General features: G+C 40.5%; 1 protein-coding gene across 1 annotated transcript in view; it reads left to right on the top strand.

The window, feature by feature from the left end:
- Positions 1-16,178, top strand: part of TNC (tenascin C) — a 47,536-nt gene that overhangs the window by 3,190 nt on the left and 28,168 nt on the right. Inside the window, exons 3-9 of the mRNA XM_009319268.1 lie at positions 1,239-1,502; positions 2,338-2,453; positions 2,549-2,705; positions 3,320-3,589; positions 4,721-4,906; positions 5,646-5,735; positions 6,451-6,714. Of these exons, the coding sequence (XP_009317543.1) occupies positions 1,239-1,502; positions 2,338-2,453; positions 2,549-2,705; positions 3,320-3,589; positions 4,721-4,906; positions 5,646-5,735; positions 6,451-6,714 (1,347 nt within the window). The remainder of the gene's footprint in view (positions 1-1,238; positions 1,503-2,337; positions 2,454-2,548; positions 2,706-3,319; positions 3,590-4,720; positions 4,907-5,645; positions 5,736-6,450; positions 6,715-16,178) is intronic.

Below are 16,178 nucleotides of genomic sequence, written 5' to 3'. Positions count from 1 at the left end.
AAAGAATATGGACTAAATTTTGACTAAAGAATAAGGCTTTGCAGGAATGAAATAATGTAGATAAGGAATGTCAGTGAATAAAGAGCCTGGGTATCAAACATTTCTTACAGCCAGGTGCTGGTTCCCAGACTCATGCTGGATGGGTAAGAAAGGGGTTTGCATTTACAATGCCATCACTTTTATAGGAGCCAAAAATGAAACACACGTCACCGACAATATACACTGACAGACCCCAAGGGCTCAGTGACTTTGCTTTGGAGGTAGATCTCTGAGCTGGAGCCCTGGTGGAGGCAGAGAATGTAGTGGAGGCAAGGCACACACAGAAAATAACATGGTCCTATCCGAGTGATCTGTATGAAACAACTGTCACGATGGAATTGCCAGATGTTGCAAATATTGCAGTGCAAGCTTTCAGAATTATTACAGGGACTGGCTATCTCTCAATTGGCCAAATAGATTTTTCTAACTAAAATAAAACTCGGTTTTATATATATTATATATGTATTTATGTGTGCGTGTGTATGTTAGATCTGACAAAGCTTAGAGTAAAATCATGGAATCAGCTGGAATGGAAACTTAGCTATAAAGCCACATGCTTAGTTTCCCAGTACCACTGACTCTATGGAAATTGATAGAAAATTTTGGCAGCTAGATAATGACAGGCATTACGCTATAAAGGAGGTGGTTTTCTTTAGGAACTAAGATCTTTGTAGAGTAATCAAAGACTAGTTTGGTGTTGGGAACATTATAAAAAAGAATGAACACCCTTGAAAAGAAATTCCCATTTTTCATCTCCTCCTTCTGGAAGACTCCCAAGCCACATTTTGTGCTCTTGCACGTGCAAATGTGGAGTAATCTATTGAAAGTATTTACAAAAAATAATAATTTTATTTTACTTTGGAAAATCTGTGCAATTCTGTGTAGCACATATATATAATTCTGCTATAGTAGTCTTGTGCAGTAGCTGTGAGAGGAGGAGCTGGAACACAGTCAGCCGTAGGTTGTGTGCAAGTGTGAGAGTAGAAATTGGCCCGTGACTTTTGGAAATGTCTGTAGTCTTCATCAGCTGAACATTCCTTTCTTCAAGTGGCTAATTTGTGTGACATGGCTTCCCCATTCCCTGTTTGTTAGATAATTCTTATAAACTGCTCCTGGGAAAACGTGAAACTGGGTAAGTCATTATTTTCTGAGCCTTGAAAACTTCTTATAAGTTTGTGTTGTTCTTTTCCCCTTCCTAGTGTCTCCTCCAACCGAGCTGACTGTGACAAATGTAACAGATAAAACCGTAAATCTGGAATGGAAGCATGAGAATCTCGTCAATGAGTACCTCATCACCTATGTCCCTACCAGCAGTGGTGGCTTAGACATGCAGTTCACCGTGCCAGGAAACCAGACAGCTGCCACTATTCATGAACTGGAGCCGGGTGTAGAATACTTTATCCGTGTCTTTGCAATCCTTAAAAACAAGAAGAGTATTCCAGTCAGTGCCAGGGTAGCAACATGTGAGTTTAACATTCCCTGTATCCATTCTTTTGTCTATTCCATAGTACGTATTTATTTGCATCCCTTTTTCAGGGTATTATTTCTTTTGTATTTTCTATTTTCAATTCATCTTCTGTTCTGAACGAAGACAGCCTTCTGCACTTTCATTTTCTATTCTTTTCCAATACCAATGACTGTGTTAAAAGTACAGTTCACTGGCTCTTTTGCTCTCTGCAGTGTCTCCCAATGAATATCATGGGGTCTTTGTAAATTAAGGCCTGTGGCTTCTTCCTAATAAGGTATGTTTTTAGAATCTGGTAGTGCTTCCTGAAAAAATATAAAAATGTAGCAGCGTGTAAAAGAGCAATATGAAATCACTTGGATTCAAACTGTTTTGACTAAAATGGAGGTTATATTTGTTTTGCATCATCAGTGGGTTTTACCACAACTCACTTTCTATCTGCCTGTCTGTTCATTTGTTGTTCATCTTCCTTTTTGTATTGTGCACACCACAGCCATATCTAAACACCCCAGCCTCAAAAGGTGCTCTTTGACTTCTGTCACTGTGCTCATTTTTAGAGACCTGGGGCAGGGTTCATCTCAAGGCTTCTTTCAAGAGGGCAAAAATAGAGATTTTTAGGGCAAAACTCATTTTACTCTAAGGTGACATCTAAAACAGGTCAGAGGAATGTTTCTCCAAAGACAGAATAACTGGCTGTGAAGAGGGTTTAAACATCTCAGATGCAAATACCTACATGGCAGATATTTGTAGTGGTGGAAAGATGTCCCACCCTCAGTGCCCTATTTATGGAAACTTGTTGTTCATGTAATGATACACTTTTTTTTCTGTCACAGATCTGCCTGCTCCAGAAGGTCTGAAATTCAAATCTGTTAGAGAAACATCTGTCCAGGTGGAGTGGGATCCTCTGAACTTTTCATTTGATGGCTGGGAGCTGGTCTTCCGTAATATGGTAAGGAAGCAGTGTTTCTTGTGTAGAGGCCATATATAAGTGAAAGATCCTGGATTTCTTATATTTATACTAACTGATTGTTCCATGTGTTACAGAAAAAGGATGATAATGGAGATATAACCAGCAGCTTGAAAAGGCCAGAGACGTCTTATATGCAGCCAGGTTTGGCACCAGGGCAACAGTATAATGTATCCCTTCATATAGTGAAAAACAATACCAGAGGACCAGGACTATCCAGAGTGATAACCACAAGTAAGCACAACATGTATTTGGTGTAGCGCCACCAGTAAAACAACTGCTGTTTGGTGTAGCCTAGGGAGGTTTTAAACAAAGAGAAAGCCAAGCTCTATATTATGAATTGATAAGGGGAAAAAGGAAAGTAGTGGAGCTGCTAATGAAGAATACATGAGGAAAAATGAATTCCTTTCCAAATTACCTGTTTGAAGAGGAAAGGAAATTTATATTTAGCTAGAAGGTAGCAAGCAGTATGCACTTTTATTCTTTTTCAAAATGTACATCAACAGAACTAGAATTTCTTTCATCCTTGTGATATGTGCATGAAGAAATTATTTAAAGGAGAGTTACTATTGTACAGATGGAGAACCTCTTAAGGCTCCTGCTTGTCTTTCCTTTGGCAGCTTCTGATGTTAATTAATTTTGATTAATTTGCTTCTCATGAATTGAATCCATTTGGCACTTCTACAACAATAGAAAGTAAAGGAAGAAAGTAATTGAAGATAAGCTTCAGTTGGTAGAAGCTGCTCATTTTAATTTTGCTCTGAATCAGCAATTAAAAGCACAAGAATGTGTATGATTTTTGTGGCAAGATTTCTTTAAGAAAACACCTTTTTCTCTTTTTGTAACAGAGCTTGATGCCCCTAGCCAGATCGAGGCAAAAGATGTCACAGACAGCACAGCTCTTATCACATGGTCCAAACCCTTGGCTGAAATTGAAGGCATAGAGCTCACTTATGGCCCCAAGGGTGTTCCAGGGGACAGGACAACCATTGACCTCTCTGAAGATGAAAACCAATATTCTATTGGAAACCTGAGGCCACACACAGAGTATGAAGTGACACTCATCTCTCGTCGAGGAGACATGGAAAGCGACCCTATGAAAGAAGTCTTTGTCACAGGTAAGAGGCTTGGATACCAATCCAAACTTCTGGGAAGGTAACGCAATCACCATCAATCTTCCTGTGCTGTTTGCGTCATGTTGCTCGAGTTGATAGTTACTGCATCAACACAGAATCAGCACTGTTGTAGAGGTACATAAAGTGGAGAATGTTTTTCTGTGCCTTATATGCCTTACTGGCTCAACAAAATATTTAGATCCCCCCAAGTATCTAAATGTATTTTGAAAGTGGGAATTATGTTATTAAGTCACTTAGAAGCTTTTGCTCATCATACCCTAAATCTCTACTCCAGGAAACATATTCCTTTGGATTACTTGTCTGTCTGCTGAGCTAAATAGGGTTCCTACTCCATCTAAGACCTTATTTCTGTTTGTCTAAAAGCGTAACAGATCAGCAGAGAACTTTGCTTTTTTTCCTTCTTCAGTTCTGCAAATGTTTTATGTCATGCTTTTATAAATTTACTTTGCTCCTTAGTGATCCTGGGAATGCTTTATGAAAGCATGGGTCCTTCAGCATGTTATCAAGGTCTGATGCATTAAAGGAGCCGAGTAAATGGTACATAGAGAATTACCTCTCTTTTCATCTCAAAATGTAGTTGTTCATTTAGAGCAGGATTTGAGTCTACTATAGGTGTGAACAGCGAAAGCCCATTGAATTTCTACATAATATTCACCTTTTGTTCTGAGACTGAGAGTTCCTTTCAGCCATGAATGCAAGATATTTACTGAACAGAAATTCTAGAGATGATCAATTATTTTTTCTTACCCACCTTTTTTCTTTTGAAAGCTGAGGTATTTATAAAGGAGAAATAGTATTTTCATCCAAATATGTTTTTCCACAAGCCTATTTTGTAATTAAAAATAATTACTAAAATTGAAAATGTTATTTTTGTCTCAGGAGATAAAAGTTGAATTTCTTCCACTGATTTTTTCCCAAAGATAGTGAGCTCTCCACTTCATGCTAAAAGAAATCTGCTTGATGTACTTAAGAACATAGTGGTATCGTGTCAGAGGAAACTTAACTTCAGCTTTATGGATCATTTCACTTTCTAAAAAGTACTGTCATAAGAGACTGCTGTCATAAGAGAATTATTCCTATTTATTTATTTATTTATTTGTTGATTGCTTACAGACTTGGATGCTCCAAGAAACCTGAAGCGGGTGTCACAGACAGACAACAGCATTACTTTGGAGTGGAAGAACAGCCATGCAAATATTGACAACTACCGAATTAAGTTTGCTCCCATCTCTGGTGGAGACCATGCTGAGATCACAGTGCCAAAGGGCAACCAAGCAACAACCAGAGCTACGCTTACAGGTAGGGGAATGGAGAGATTGTCATTAATATCATGCTGCTGCCATCACCCTAGAGCACACTAGGGTGGTGAAAAAATGTCCTTTTGGTCACTATAGATAAGAGGTACAAGCAGAGGTTACACATTTTGAGTACAAGCAATTAAATTAAAAAACATGTGATATATATTTACACACCTGCAGATGGGTAACTAGCCAACAGAAGGTATGCAGCCATTTCACTTTCATGTGCATCTCTGAATCCCACTAGTCAGTTCCCCGAGTTCTAGGTAGCTACATGTCTTTGTGGAGATGGCTTCACATCTCTGAGTTCAAAAGGCTTTTGCACGTGCTAGGCATGGTATTTACTGATGCCAGTCTGCAACTTTTCTGTATACCTGCAAATTGCCTTACCAACCTGCAAGGCTAGATAATGGTACTTTCTCCACATCATATGGACGTCTTTTCTTTGGCGGAAGTATCTATACTGCAAGCTCTTGAAAGTAGAAGCTATCTCTGATTATGCATTTGCACAGTGTCCAAAATGCAGTCTCAGTCAGCCATAATCTTTATCCTTTGGCATGTACATGGAAAAAGATTTATTAACATCAGGTCAGCTGGAGGGTCAACTGAAACCTCGATTCTCTGCCAACACAGGAAAGTATATATCTTACCTTGCATACATTTAGGCTTCCTTATTTAAACAAATGCCTGTAGGCATATTCCATGGACAGGAACTCATACTTCTATTCCTCATCTCTTAGGTTTGAGGCCTGGAACTGAATATGGCATTGGAGTGACAGCAGTAAGACAGGACAGGGAAAGCGCTCCTGCTACCATTAATGCTGGCACTGGTGAGTAGCTTGATCCTCCTTTGTGCTCTGGAGGAAGCAGCAAGTCAGGTGGAGCCACTCTGATGTTTCTTTCCTTTCCAAGTAATGCTGTAAAAAATATTTTAGAAAGTTCTTGGTTTCATTTTGGTACCAATGGGACATTTCCTCTCAAGGGAAAGAAAAAGCATTTCCCCAAAGATCTTGACCTCTGAATCTGGCTTCCTTTTCCTGTATGAGGATCTCTTAATGCTCTGGGAGTTTCATCTCCAGGTGAGCTCCTTAATGGTAATTATGCTTACAGTGATTACTCTGGCCATCCTCTAATTGTGAGGGTTTCTGGCAGGAATGGTGGTTATGGCCAAAAGGTTGATCTGATAAAGAGCACAGCCTCAGTGGTTGCAATAGTCCTGACGGCCCTTCAAATCAGGATTTTTCTCACAATATCCCCCTTTTCCCAGGTAAATTCTCTGAAGGCTTAAATTTTGCCTCTCCTCCATGCAGTGCCTGCTGAAGTGAGTGTAAGTGGGGGAAATTTGTTCAAGTGTGGTTTGTCTGTAAAAGAGAACTTCATCATCCTCTACCTATATCAAGCAATGGGGCTTCAAAAGCTCCAAAAGGTGGATAAGACTGAGCTGTTGCTAGACACCCAGTATAAATGTTGCTCTGTCTACATATGCCTGAAAAACTGTCCCAGGGCAATTCAGAGAGAACTTAACTTTGCTTTTTTAACCTGTAGATCTTGATAACCCCAAGGACTTGGAAGTCAGTGACCCTACTGAAACCACTTTATCCCTTCGCTGGAGAAGACCAGTGGCCAAGTTTGATCGTTATCGTCTAATTTACGTTAGCCCCTCTGGAAGGAAGAACGAAGTGGAGATCCCCGTGGACAGCACCTCTTTTATCCTGCGAGGGCTGGAGGCAGGGACAGAATACACCGTTAGTCTGGTGGCAGAGAAAGGCAGACACAAAAGCAAACCCACAACTGTCAAGGGTTCGACTGGTGAGTAACAGCTTTTGACGAGTGCCGTAGCCCAAGTACAGCCTCACCTGGTTTTGTAAGCCATGTCTGGGGAACTGATTAAAAACAACAGCTGCCTGCAGAGCAGACTTAGCTCTGTCTAGCATGATAGGCTTAACTGAGGGATAGATGTATTTCCCTACCTACTGTGTTTAGCTCCATGTTCTCAATGATTTCTTGCTTGTCCTTTGAGAAGACTCACAACAAACGCTGCTGTTTGTCCTGAAGGAAATGCAGACCTTAGTTTTAAATGAGGCTGCTTTTCTGTGCATTATGTCTTATAACTTGTTTTGTTTTCTACAGCCAAAAACTAAGAGGAAGAGCAACCAGAATGTATTTAACATTGCTTGTTCCTGCCTAATGAATTCTCTTCACAGCATGCCTCCACCCGTCATGCTTCAGCTGGGTCAACAGGGCTCTGATGTTGCCCTTTTTCAGTTTTCTCATCCAAAAGTGAGAAAGGCTACCACCACAAATCTGGTCACAGTCACCGTTTCCATTGGATACCATGACTGTTACATTTGTCTACAAAGAGGGGGTCCATTTCTGCCACCTCCATTTGTACAAACCACTCTACTTAATCAGTATCTGTGGACTACTTATTGAATAAGGCTTTATTCTTTGTGAAACATTTTGACCCAAAGTTTCTTGCATACAGAACTCTATCTCAGTATAGAACATAAGTAAGTACTGAATCTTTAGGTGCCTTCAGGCTAAATCCTGTGAGGCAAAGCCTTAACTCCTATAAGCAAGAAGAGACAGTGAAATCAGAATCAATGGGGCTACAATTATTGTCCTTAGCAGATATCAAGGTGTTTATCCTTTTTTCCCCAAAGACCATCTATGAGGTAAACACATGCCAGAAGCTGTGGATTTTACAAATTAATAACCATACAGCTCAACTGATCAAAAATAGTTTCATATTCCCTGGTAACGTTCATGCCAGCAGAACCTCTGAATGCTTTATAGAGTCAAGTAATGCAGTACAGCGGAGAGTTATATGATATGGTGTAAACTACAGAAAACCATCAATACTGAATTACTTGTCTGATGCATAAGTCAGGCCTGTGTCCAATGTAGGGGAAAATTAGGAAGCCTTGAGGCACACACATACAAAAGGAAGCTGAACGTTTATGTGGCAGGAGTGAGCAGGCTTCTGTTTTTCCAAAGTTATCTGTTTCCCCATCTGTCTGAAGACTGAGTGGTCTCAAAAGAAGTATGCATAGACAGTGAAAAGGCAGAAACAACATGCTGTGGAATTTCACAGTCTGGTCTTTCCAGCACCAGCTTCCAAAGTCTGACAAGGTGGCTTCTTTTTCCTGGTATGGTTTTGGGTTTTTTTTATAAATACATTCATCTGGCCAGTGTATTTGTTTTAAGTCTTTACTCAGAGCAGCCAGTAAACAAAGAGTTCTCTGCAGTGGGCTCCTTAGAAGCAACAGCAGTAGTTGACATAACCTGTTTCTGTGACCTCCCTCCTGCATAGGAATGGACAAATCTAAACACATGAACATGGGGAGGTAGAAATGCTCTGTAAGCCTGTGGGGTATACGACAAGAGGTCTCTTCTTCAGGTTACTTTTTTGTCCACCCTCAAGTCAGTCCTTTTTATCCATGTTCCCAGTACTTGGGAGGTCCTGAAGTCCTCAGGCCAAGCCAAACAAACTTGTTGTTTTACCCTTTCTTGCAGAGCTATGGAGGACCTCAGGTCCACTGCGCTGCTGGGGAGAGTACTTGGAGCAACCAGGGAGAGAGATAAATGATTGAAGTGGAAAATGCCAGTAGCACGGCTAGGACTGAACTAGCTCTTCCCTGTGGGTGGAGGAGACAGTCCTGCTGTTTAAGGGAGCCAGGACTGAGGAAGGGCTGAGAGTTTTTCTTTTCAGAGTTTCCTTTGCTTCTCCAGATTGCCAGTTTTTCATCTTATATTCTCCCCAGTCTCTTGGCAGTTCAGTCAGGCTTCTCTGCCTGCAGGTATTCAGGATTTTCCCACACGTCATTTTTATTTGTTTGCATAGTGAATTTTCTATCACTGAGGGTAAAGCTTCTTTCAGCCCCAGAGCTGAAGTTCTTCTGTTAGTGCCTCCTTTCCCTTCTCACATTCTTCCTGTTATCTTTTTATGTATATCTACTCCACACACAGACAGCTGAAACATTCAGAGCTCATGAGCCTCTAGCAAAGGACATGTCACAAACTCTTCCATAATGTGGGATGGCAGCCTTCTGTTGCTTCTGTCTCTTCATATGGATGAAGTGTGGCTCAAGTGACAAAGTTTTTTTTAACTGATGCCCATGATTCTGCACTCAAGGGATGGTAAATATTCCAAAATGAACAGTTTGCTAAATGTTACTTTGTTTTGCTGAAAAGGAAAGACTGACTATTTCACACTGCTATTTGCTTGTTTGTTTCTTTGTAGCTCTATATAGTCTAACCCTAATGCAGGCAATGACTCCTGACCCAGAGGAGCTTTCTGGCTCTGGGAGCTTTCTTGCTCCAGAGGCCTCAGGGATGCAGGAGGATGCACTGAGGGACCTTGTGGTCTCGAGGGTAACAGACCACAGCTTTAGTGTCTCATGGTATGTGAATACAGGAGTCTACAGTAGTTTTGTGGTGGAGTACAAGGAAGTGTCATTGGCAGCTGGGCTCCCTGCAGAAACCTTCCTGCCCAGAGAATCCCTAGGTGCTGTGATTGATGGCCTCCAAGCTAACACTTCCTATAAAATCAAGGTGTATGGATTGGCTGGAGAACAGCGCTCCTCTCCTCTGGAAGCTGTGGCTACAACAGGTACCTCCTTTCTGTTATTAATAAAGGTATCACAAACTAAGGTACTGCTTATTTGTTAGAGGTCTCACCCAGCATCACACTAAGGTTTTGGTTTAGAACCACTTCAGAAATCAAAGAAAGTGAGCCATTTTACTAGTTGGAGGGACCTTTCTGGCAGCATGTCTTGAGAATGTTACATCAGATTAACAACTAATCTGTAGGGCAAGCACGTAAGCCAGCTCTGAGGAAGCTGAGCAGTCAGACTGCAGCTTTGTTCTTTCTTGCTCTGTTTCTGGAACCCTGCCTGCATAGCACAATGTGGGTCCTGGAGGAGGCAGATGGTAATACATCAGGCACGAGAGGCCTGTGGAGATAAATGAGTGGACATTAGAGAAACCAAGTGCCAACCTCAAATTCCTCTGCTGAAGGACTCAGATTGTGCAGCAACTGCTGATGAATTGTGGATGTGATACTGTCTTGCCTCTGGAAGTGAGTTGCACATAGGAGCATGGCTTGGGGAAGTAACTTTTCCATTCTGTTGAATGTTTTTAAGAAGATTTATGCTGTTTACCAAACACCCTGTCTGTGTTGTGCGTCAGCCCCTCTTCCTTTCCTGGCTTCTACTAGTCTTAAATTGAGCCATCCTTTTTTATACAAACTCAAAGAAACATTAGGAAGAATGATTAGGTGAGCCAGTTCAATGGGAAAATACAGTGCTGACCTCTGGGAAACTAAATTTGCCAGTAAAGGTTGTCCATTTCTTCAGCTAATTCCTCTGTTAAGAGTACCTGGAACCTGACTTCAATATGAAGATTTTTAGTGGTAGCTACTGTAGTATTTCTGGCTTGTGATACACTGCAATGTTTTCTTCATGAAATTCAGAGGTGCACCAGCACTGTGAGCCTAGTTTAATCAGCTGGTTGAGAGAGAGGAAAGCCATTTAGCCAAAGAGGTCTGAAAAGAATGCAGATACCTTGGTAGGCCATCATGTCTTACAAGTGTGCTTGAGCTGATGAGAGACTCCGCAGTGAAACTGGCTGATAGCCTCTCTTGGAAAATAATATAAAATCCAAGAGACAGAAGCAAGAAATAATGCAGAACACTCTTTGCTCCATCCCAAGTAACCGGGGAAATATGCTGGCAGGACATTAACATTCTTTTTAGTAAAATTGCCGGTGAAACATTACAATGGAATTCCTCAAAAGGCCAGCGACAGCAGTATAGACATACTTAGGCCATATTCAGCCTGAAGATTTTACTAAGAGAATGATATTGAGAAGTATTCCAGCCTGAGAAAGAGCGTATGTTTGTTGTCCATCCACTTTCCCTTCTACATAGCTTTCAGCTCTTTAGCATCTACTATTCATTCATCTTGCCACCATGAATCGTTCTATCTGGCTGTCATCCACCCACCTAGGGCTCTTAGAGCTCTCTTTTTCTTCTCCCCATCTATTCCCCTAGTTGCTAAGTCATGTGTTTGAACTCCATTGGTCTTGTTACCCTACAGTTTGATTGTTTTCCAAATTTTCCGTTATCTGTTATAGTATTCTATCTGCTAAATAATGAACACTGATACTGTCTGCGGTATCTTTCTACCACTCTTTCTCATCCACAAATTCATTTGTTGGAGTCAAGTCATTAAACCCAAGGTAATATTCAGAATTAGGTCTGAAAAAATATCAGAGGTAATGTAACTACATATAATTACATATGCTCCATGAGACAATCTGGACATGGCAGCCTCCCATGAAGTTGTTAAAGTTGGCACAATAGAATTAATCCACTTGTGACATAAAAATTCTGAATTAAAATGCCACTTAGGTGGTTGGACCCTCAGTTTCTGTATAATACAGCTGAACTGTTACTGTATTTCCCATTCGGATTAGAGTAACCAAGTCCTTGTGTGGTTATACTGTAACTGGCAGGAATCTGGGAAAAATGTCAGTAGGGGTGGTCAAGTAAAACGAGGGAAAATGAGAAGCCAGTTTTGACCAATATTACACAGGGTTTACTCAGGGATCCTCAGTATATCAGGAGCGTAATGCCGGCCTTGTTTTTTTCTTTTTCCCTTGTATTTTTGGATGTTTTGTCCTCGGTTTCCAATTCAGGGTGCATGGCAGTTTCCCAGTGGGACCATCCACAGCATGGGGCTGTACCTGTGTAATGTACTGCTGCCCTTTCCTCCCCACTGGTCTGTTCACTCTATTTATGTATGTCTTCTGCAGAAATACTCCACAGTAAAGCCCAGCTACCACTATGCATGTGAAGTAGACAACCTTAAGGCTGAACAAGTACCAGTGAACTTGCCTGATGCCATAGTTTTTTGCGTGTTCCCAGAATAGGAAATAGCTGGTTGGCATCTAATTGTGCACAAGCAACTGAGAGTTGCAGAAGGCTAACGGTTCCATACTGCATGTCTTCCTACTTTGTTACATGAGCTCAGTAACCCTGGTGCAGTCAGATAATAGTTCTGACAGTCGGTTTACTGAGAAAGAGGGAATTATGCTAGTGGTTCCCGTTGCAGGTATGCTGGTGTGATGACAACATGGCTGTCTTCAGGTTGCAGCATATGTAGGGCCTGGTTCAGACCATGTGCTGGGGTAATTTAAGGAGGGCCCTTACCTAAGTCAAGAATATCAATGACATATGTAAACATAAATCACTGTTTGCCTCACAGGCCTCTCTCCTTCCTGGAGGTGAGCAGAAAACAATGTTTTTACACCTGTATTTGTCCTGAGAGTATATTTTCAAGATAACATTTCTGCATTTATTTGAAAAAAATTTTAATTTATGTTTCTCCTCTGAAAACTTTTTTTTTTCCTGATACATGTGTGAATTTGGAGACAGATACTGAATCCTGAGTATGTATTTGTGCTGATCTGATTGATGGTGGTAGATGACTTGCTCTCTCTTAATTGAATGCAAGTGGAGCATGAAAGCAAGGAAGTCATTGAGGTGTGAAATGATGTGGTTTTCCACTAATGAGGAGATAATTCTGCATGTCAGAAAAATCACCTGCCTGTTGCCTTGCAGCTGTGATCAGAAACACATTCTCTGTGATCTCCACAGTTCTCAGATTTTCAGAATCTGACTGTGCTACAGGATATAGTCACAGATCATTCAGCATGTTGAAGGCCAAGTCTTTTTCCCTTCCGTTCCTTTGGATCTCTTTAAAGAACGATTGCTCAAGTTCTTTCTGTCCTGGTTTTTAGGTAAGGATGTGTGTCCCCCCCGCCTTTTTTTAAAATTCTGCATGTATCCAGATGGATAACTCCTCCAAGCCTGTTTTTGATTGTATAGGATGAGATTTAGCATGCTTCTGCGGTGGCTGATTTCTCAGTCTGGATTTGGATGTGTTTGCAATATTTGGCATGCATTCCACTTACGGTTTGTATCAGAAGCAATAACAGACGTGCTTGTAGTAAAGATAAAAGGCATGTTTGAGAGACTTAGGGTTCAAATCCTCACTGATGTAAATTAGCATAGTTCTTTGGAGGTAGTCAGAGTGTACTGATTTACATCAACTGAGGATGTGCCCATTTCTCTGTTGGAAGCATTTCAGCTCATCTCTGTGTTTAATGGTTGTTGCTCTGGATCTGCTAGTTAGTGAGGACCATGTTGTGCTTCATGATGCTACCTTTGCTTGTGGCCTGGATTCAGTCTCCAAAAAAGAAGTACCCATCTGTTTTCTCTGTTCTTAGAGCTCTTTAATGCAAAGCACACAAACTGTTTTGTAGCAGATATTAGCTGTCTTTTGGTATATTTGGGGGTTTATTATCAGGAAATTTTAACTTGTAATTTACCTCTGTTTAGCACATCTAGTCACAACAACTGGAGAATCAAACAATGAAACGTCATTTAATCCTACCAGTCCTGCACCTACAGAGCTAAGTTACTTAACAGACCCCAGCACTGATTCTCATGCTCTGCTTTTGGTGCCCACTGACCTTCCCATCTCAGAAGCCACTGGCACTCTTCATGACCTTAATATAACACACAGGACTTTCAGTAGTTTCACTCTGTCTTGGGCAGCACAGGATGAGGTATTTGATCAGTTCTTTATCACTCTGAAAGACCTGTCCAGTTCAAACAGAACACAGGAAATCTTTTTGCCGGGAAACCATCGAGAAACAGAAATTACCAATCTCACAGCTGGCACACAATACCAGATTAACCTCCATGGAAGCACTCAAGGTCAGCTCTCTTGGTCCCTGGAAGCCCTAGCTGCTACAGGTATTTTCTATGGATTCACTAGCCATATGTTCCTTTTCTGCTTTGAAATACAGAACTTCATTTTCATACTGCTGTTCCACTGCAGAAATGCTAGGCCTTGTGAGTGATGCCTTTCTTCTTAGATTTTTTTTTTTTTTCTTTCTTCCTTTTGCACGGGATAAAACTCTTATTGCTATGGAATGAGAGCCTTGAGTGGCGCAGCATGGACAATGCCCCATGCAGCTTTTAAGGTGATGTAGCATCAATTCTCTCTTTTCAAATTGCATGCAAAGAGAGACGTTGATGCATCTGCTATTTACAAGGCACATGAAAATAGCAAGATGCTACAGATATTTATCTGGATTGTGGTTCAAACACAAGAAAGATCGCAAGGAAGTTGCAGTTTGCAGCATTGGCATGGAAGTGGTGATGTCAGAGAAAAAAAAGATTGTAACACATTGGGAGTATACCTTTCTGAAAGCTTCCACCTCTTAACCCTATTACATGAATTTCGTGAGGAAACAGGCCTATAGCCACAGGGCTCAGTTCAATAATGATCAAAGTACCAGTATGTAAGCTCATATCTGGAGAACCTAGCTGGAGACTAATGACTGTGCCTGTCCATCACCCAAAACCAAATTCACAACATGAGATAAAATATTTACATAGAAACACACAGATTATTTCACACCTACTACAAAGCTAGAGGAGTCTCATCTCTCAATGCTTTGTTCTCTCTTTTTTTTTTAAAGTAAGAAACATCATCCCTTGATATCATTTGCCATGACATTGTCATTGTTTTGTCATATATGTTATGCTTTATGGATGAGGCTTTTGGAGGTCTCCAACAGTCCAAGCTGGTGCATGATTTTGTATGAGAATCTCGTGGTCCCTAGAGAGCATGATGGGGTTGTGTGCGCTTCCATTTCAGACATGCATGACAAACAAACGGGAAGAAAAGGGACTCTGCATCTTGGAGGCGAATGAAATGGAGCCCTCTTCAGAGAAATCTGAATTGCTTTTAAGCTGTGATGATTACTGCATTACTTATTATAACCAAGCTTTTACTTAGAAGATTTTACCTTGCTGTAACTTTTGGTTTAGTTTCATTTTCATTTTAAGGAAATGTGTTTGTTTTATTTTTCTGTGCCACCAAAAGATCATTATTTCTGATACAACCTGTTCCTTTTCTGTCCTGCTTTCTCTTTTTCAGCTAAACAGTGCTATTTTGACAGGATTCATATTTTGCCTCAATGAGTCTCATTTCTGTTCCTGATAAAGCGAAACAGCTCTGGATTCATGCATTCTTTTTTTGTTGAACATCATTGTGTTATTTCATAAACAATCTTCCTTTCTAACAGGATGGGAAAAGCTCATCAAAATTTTTGTGTTCCTGAGTAGTAGCAATTTACTATACATTAGTGAATCTCACTGAGGATAATTGATTGTGATCTATGAGTGCTCAACCTCTGAAAATACATCCCCAGCTACCTATATAAGGCTATGCAGCAGTCATACAATAAGCACTCTGTTTTTACAGGGCGAAAATTTATATGAGTAAATGTGGCTGAGCCTAATTTTCATTTATTCCATGGCCCCTTTACCTTCTGCCTTAAAATATGCATAAAGCTTAAAGCTGAAGTTTACAACTGACAGATCAGATCCATTTCCCTCCACGCATCATCTCTTAAAGTTCTTAGTCGTATAGATTAGGATTATTCAGATAGACTCTGTTCTTATTATAATGCTTATGTGTTGACAATGCAAGTAAATAAGAAAAGTGCTGGAAAGTCATCGCAGTCCATAGGCCAATGATAGATCATATAGCAAGATTTTTCATGTAGAACAAAACAGGTATTACTCTGTCATTTTCCCATATGACTACTAATTTTTATGAATCAGTTGTATTTCCTCTGTAACAGAGGACTTTCTCTTCTTGTTGAGAAAATGACCTAAAGTTTCAGATTTAACAGCATCAGAGAGTTAGCTCTGATGGTTCCCAAGTTCCTAGGCCACCCCTGTGATGGCTTATGAGAATGTTGATTTCTGTGAATGCAGATTTCAATTTTAGATTAGTATCAGTAACGCTGAAAATCCAAGCTTCTCTGCCCCCATGGGTCTTGTGGACAGAATAATGTAATATAAGGAAGACAAATCCATTAAACTGAAGACATGCAGACATGGAGGAATTTTCCCCTTCTCTATTGTTTTGGATTAGAAATAGTTTAGAAGAATAAATAGCATCCTTCATGTGGACACAATTAAAAGCATAAACATCTGAATCCCAACTACTCTAAATTCAGTGTCTTCCTACCCTTACAACAGGCATTATTGCAGTATTCACAGTCACTTCATAATAGCAAACACTGAGTTGTTAATAGCGCAGTATAGTGGTTATAGTAATACTTACTTGTCTCATAGGGAGTTGTAATTAATGTTGCCAAAACACTTGCAGCTGTAAGATGGTCTA

The sequence above is a fragment of the Pygoscelis adeliae genome, unplaced genomic scaffold (assembly GCF_000699105.1).
Source record: "Pygoscelis adeliae isolate BGI_AS28 unplaced genomic scaffold, ASM69910v1 Scaffold270, whole genome shotgun sequence".
Classification (NCBI taxonomy): Eukaryota; Metazoa; Chordata; class Aves; order Sphenisciformes; family Spheniscidae; genus Pygoscelis; species Pygoscelis adeliae.
The sequence above is the reverse complement of the archived record's forward strand: the minus strand, read 5'-3'. Positions and strand labels throughout refer to the sequence as shown.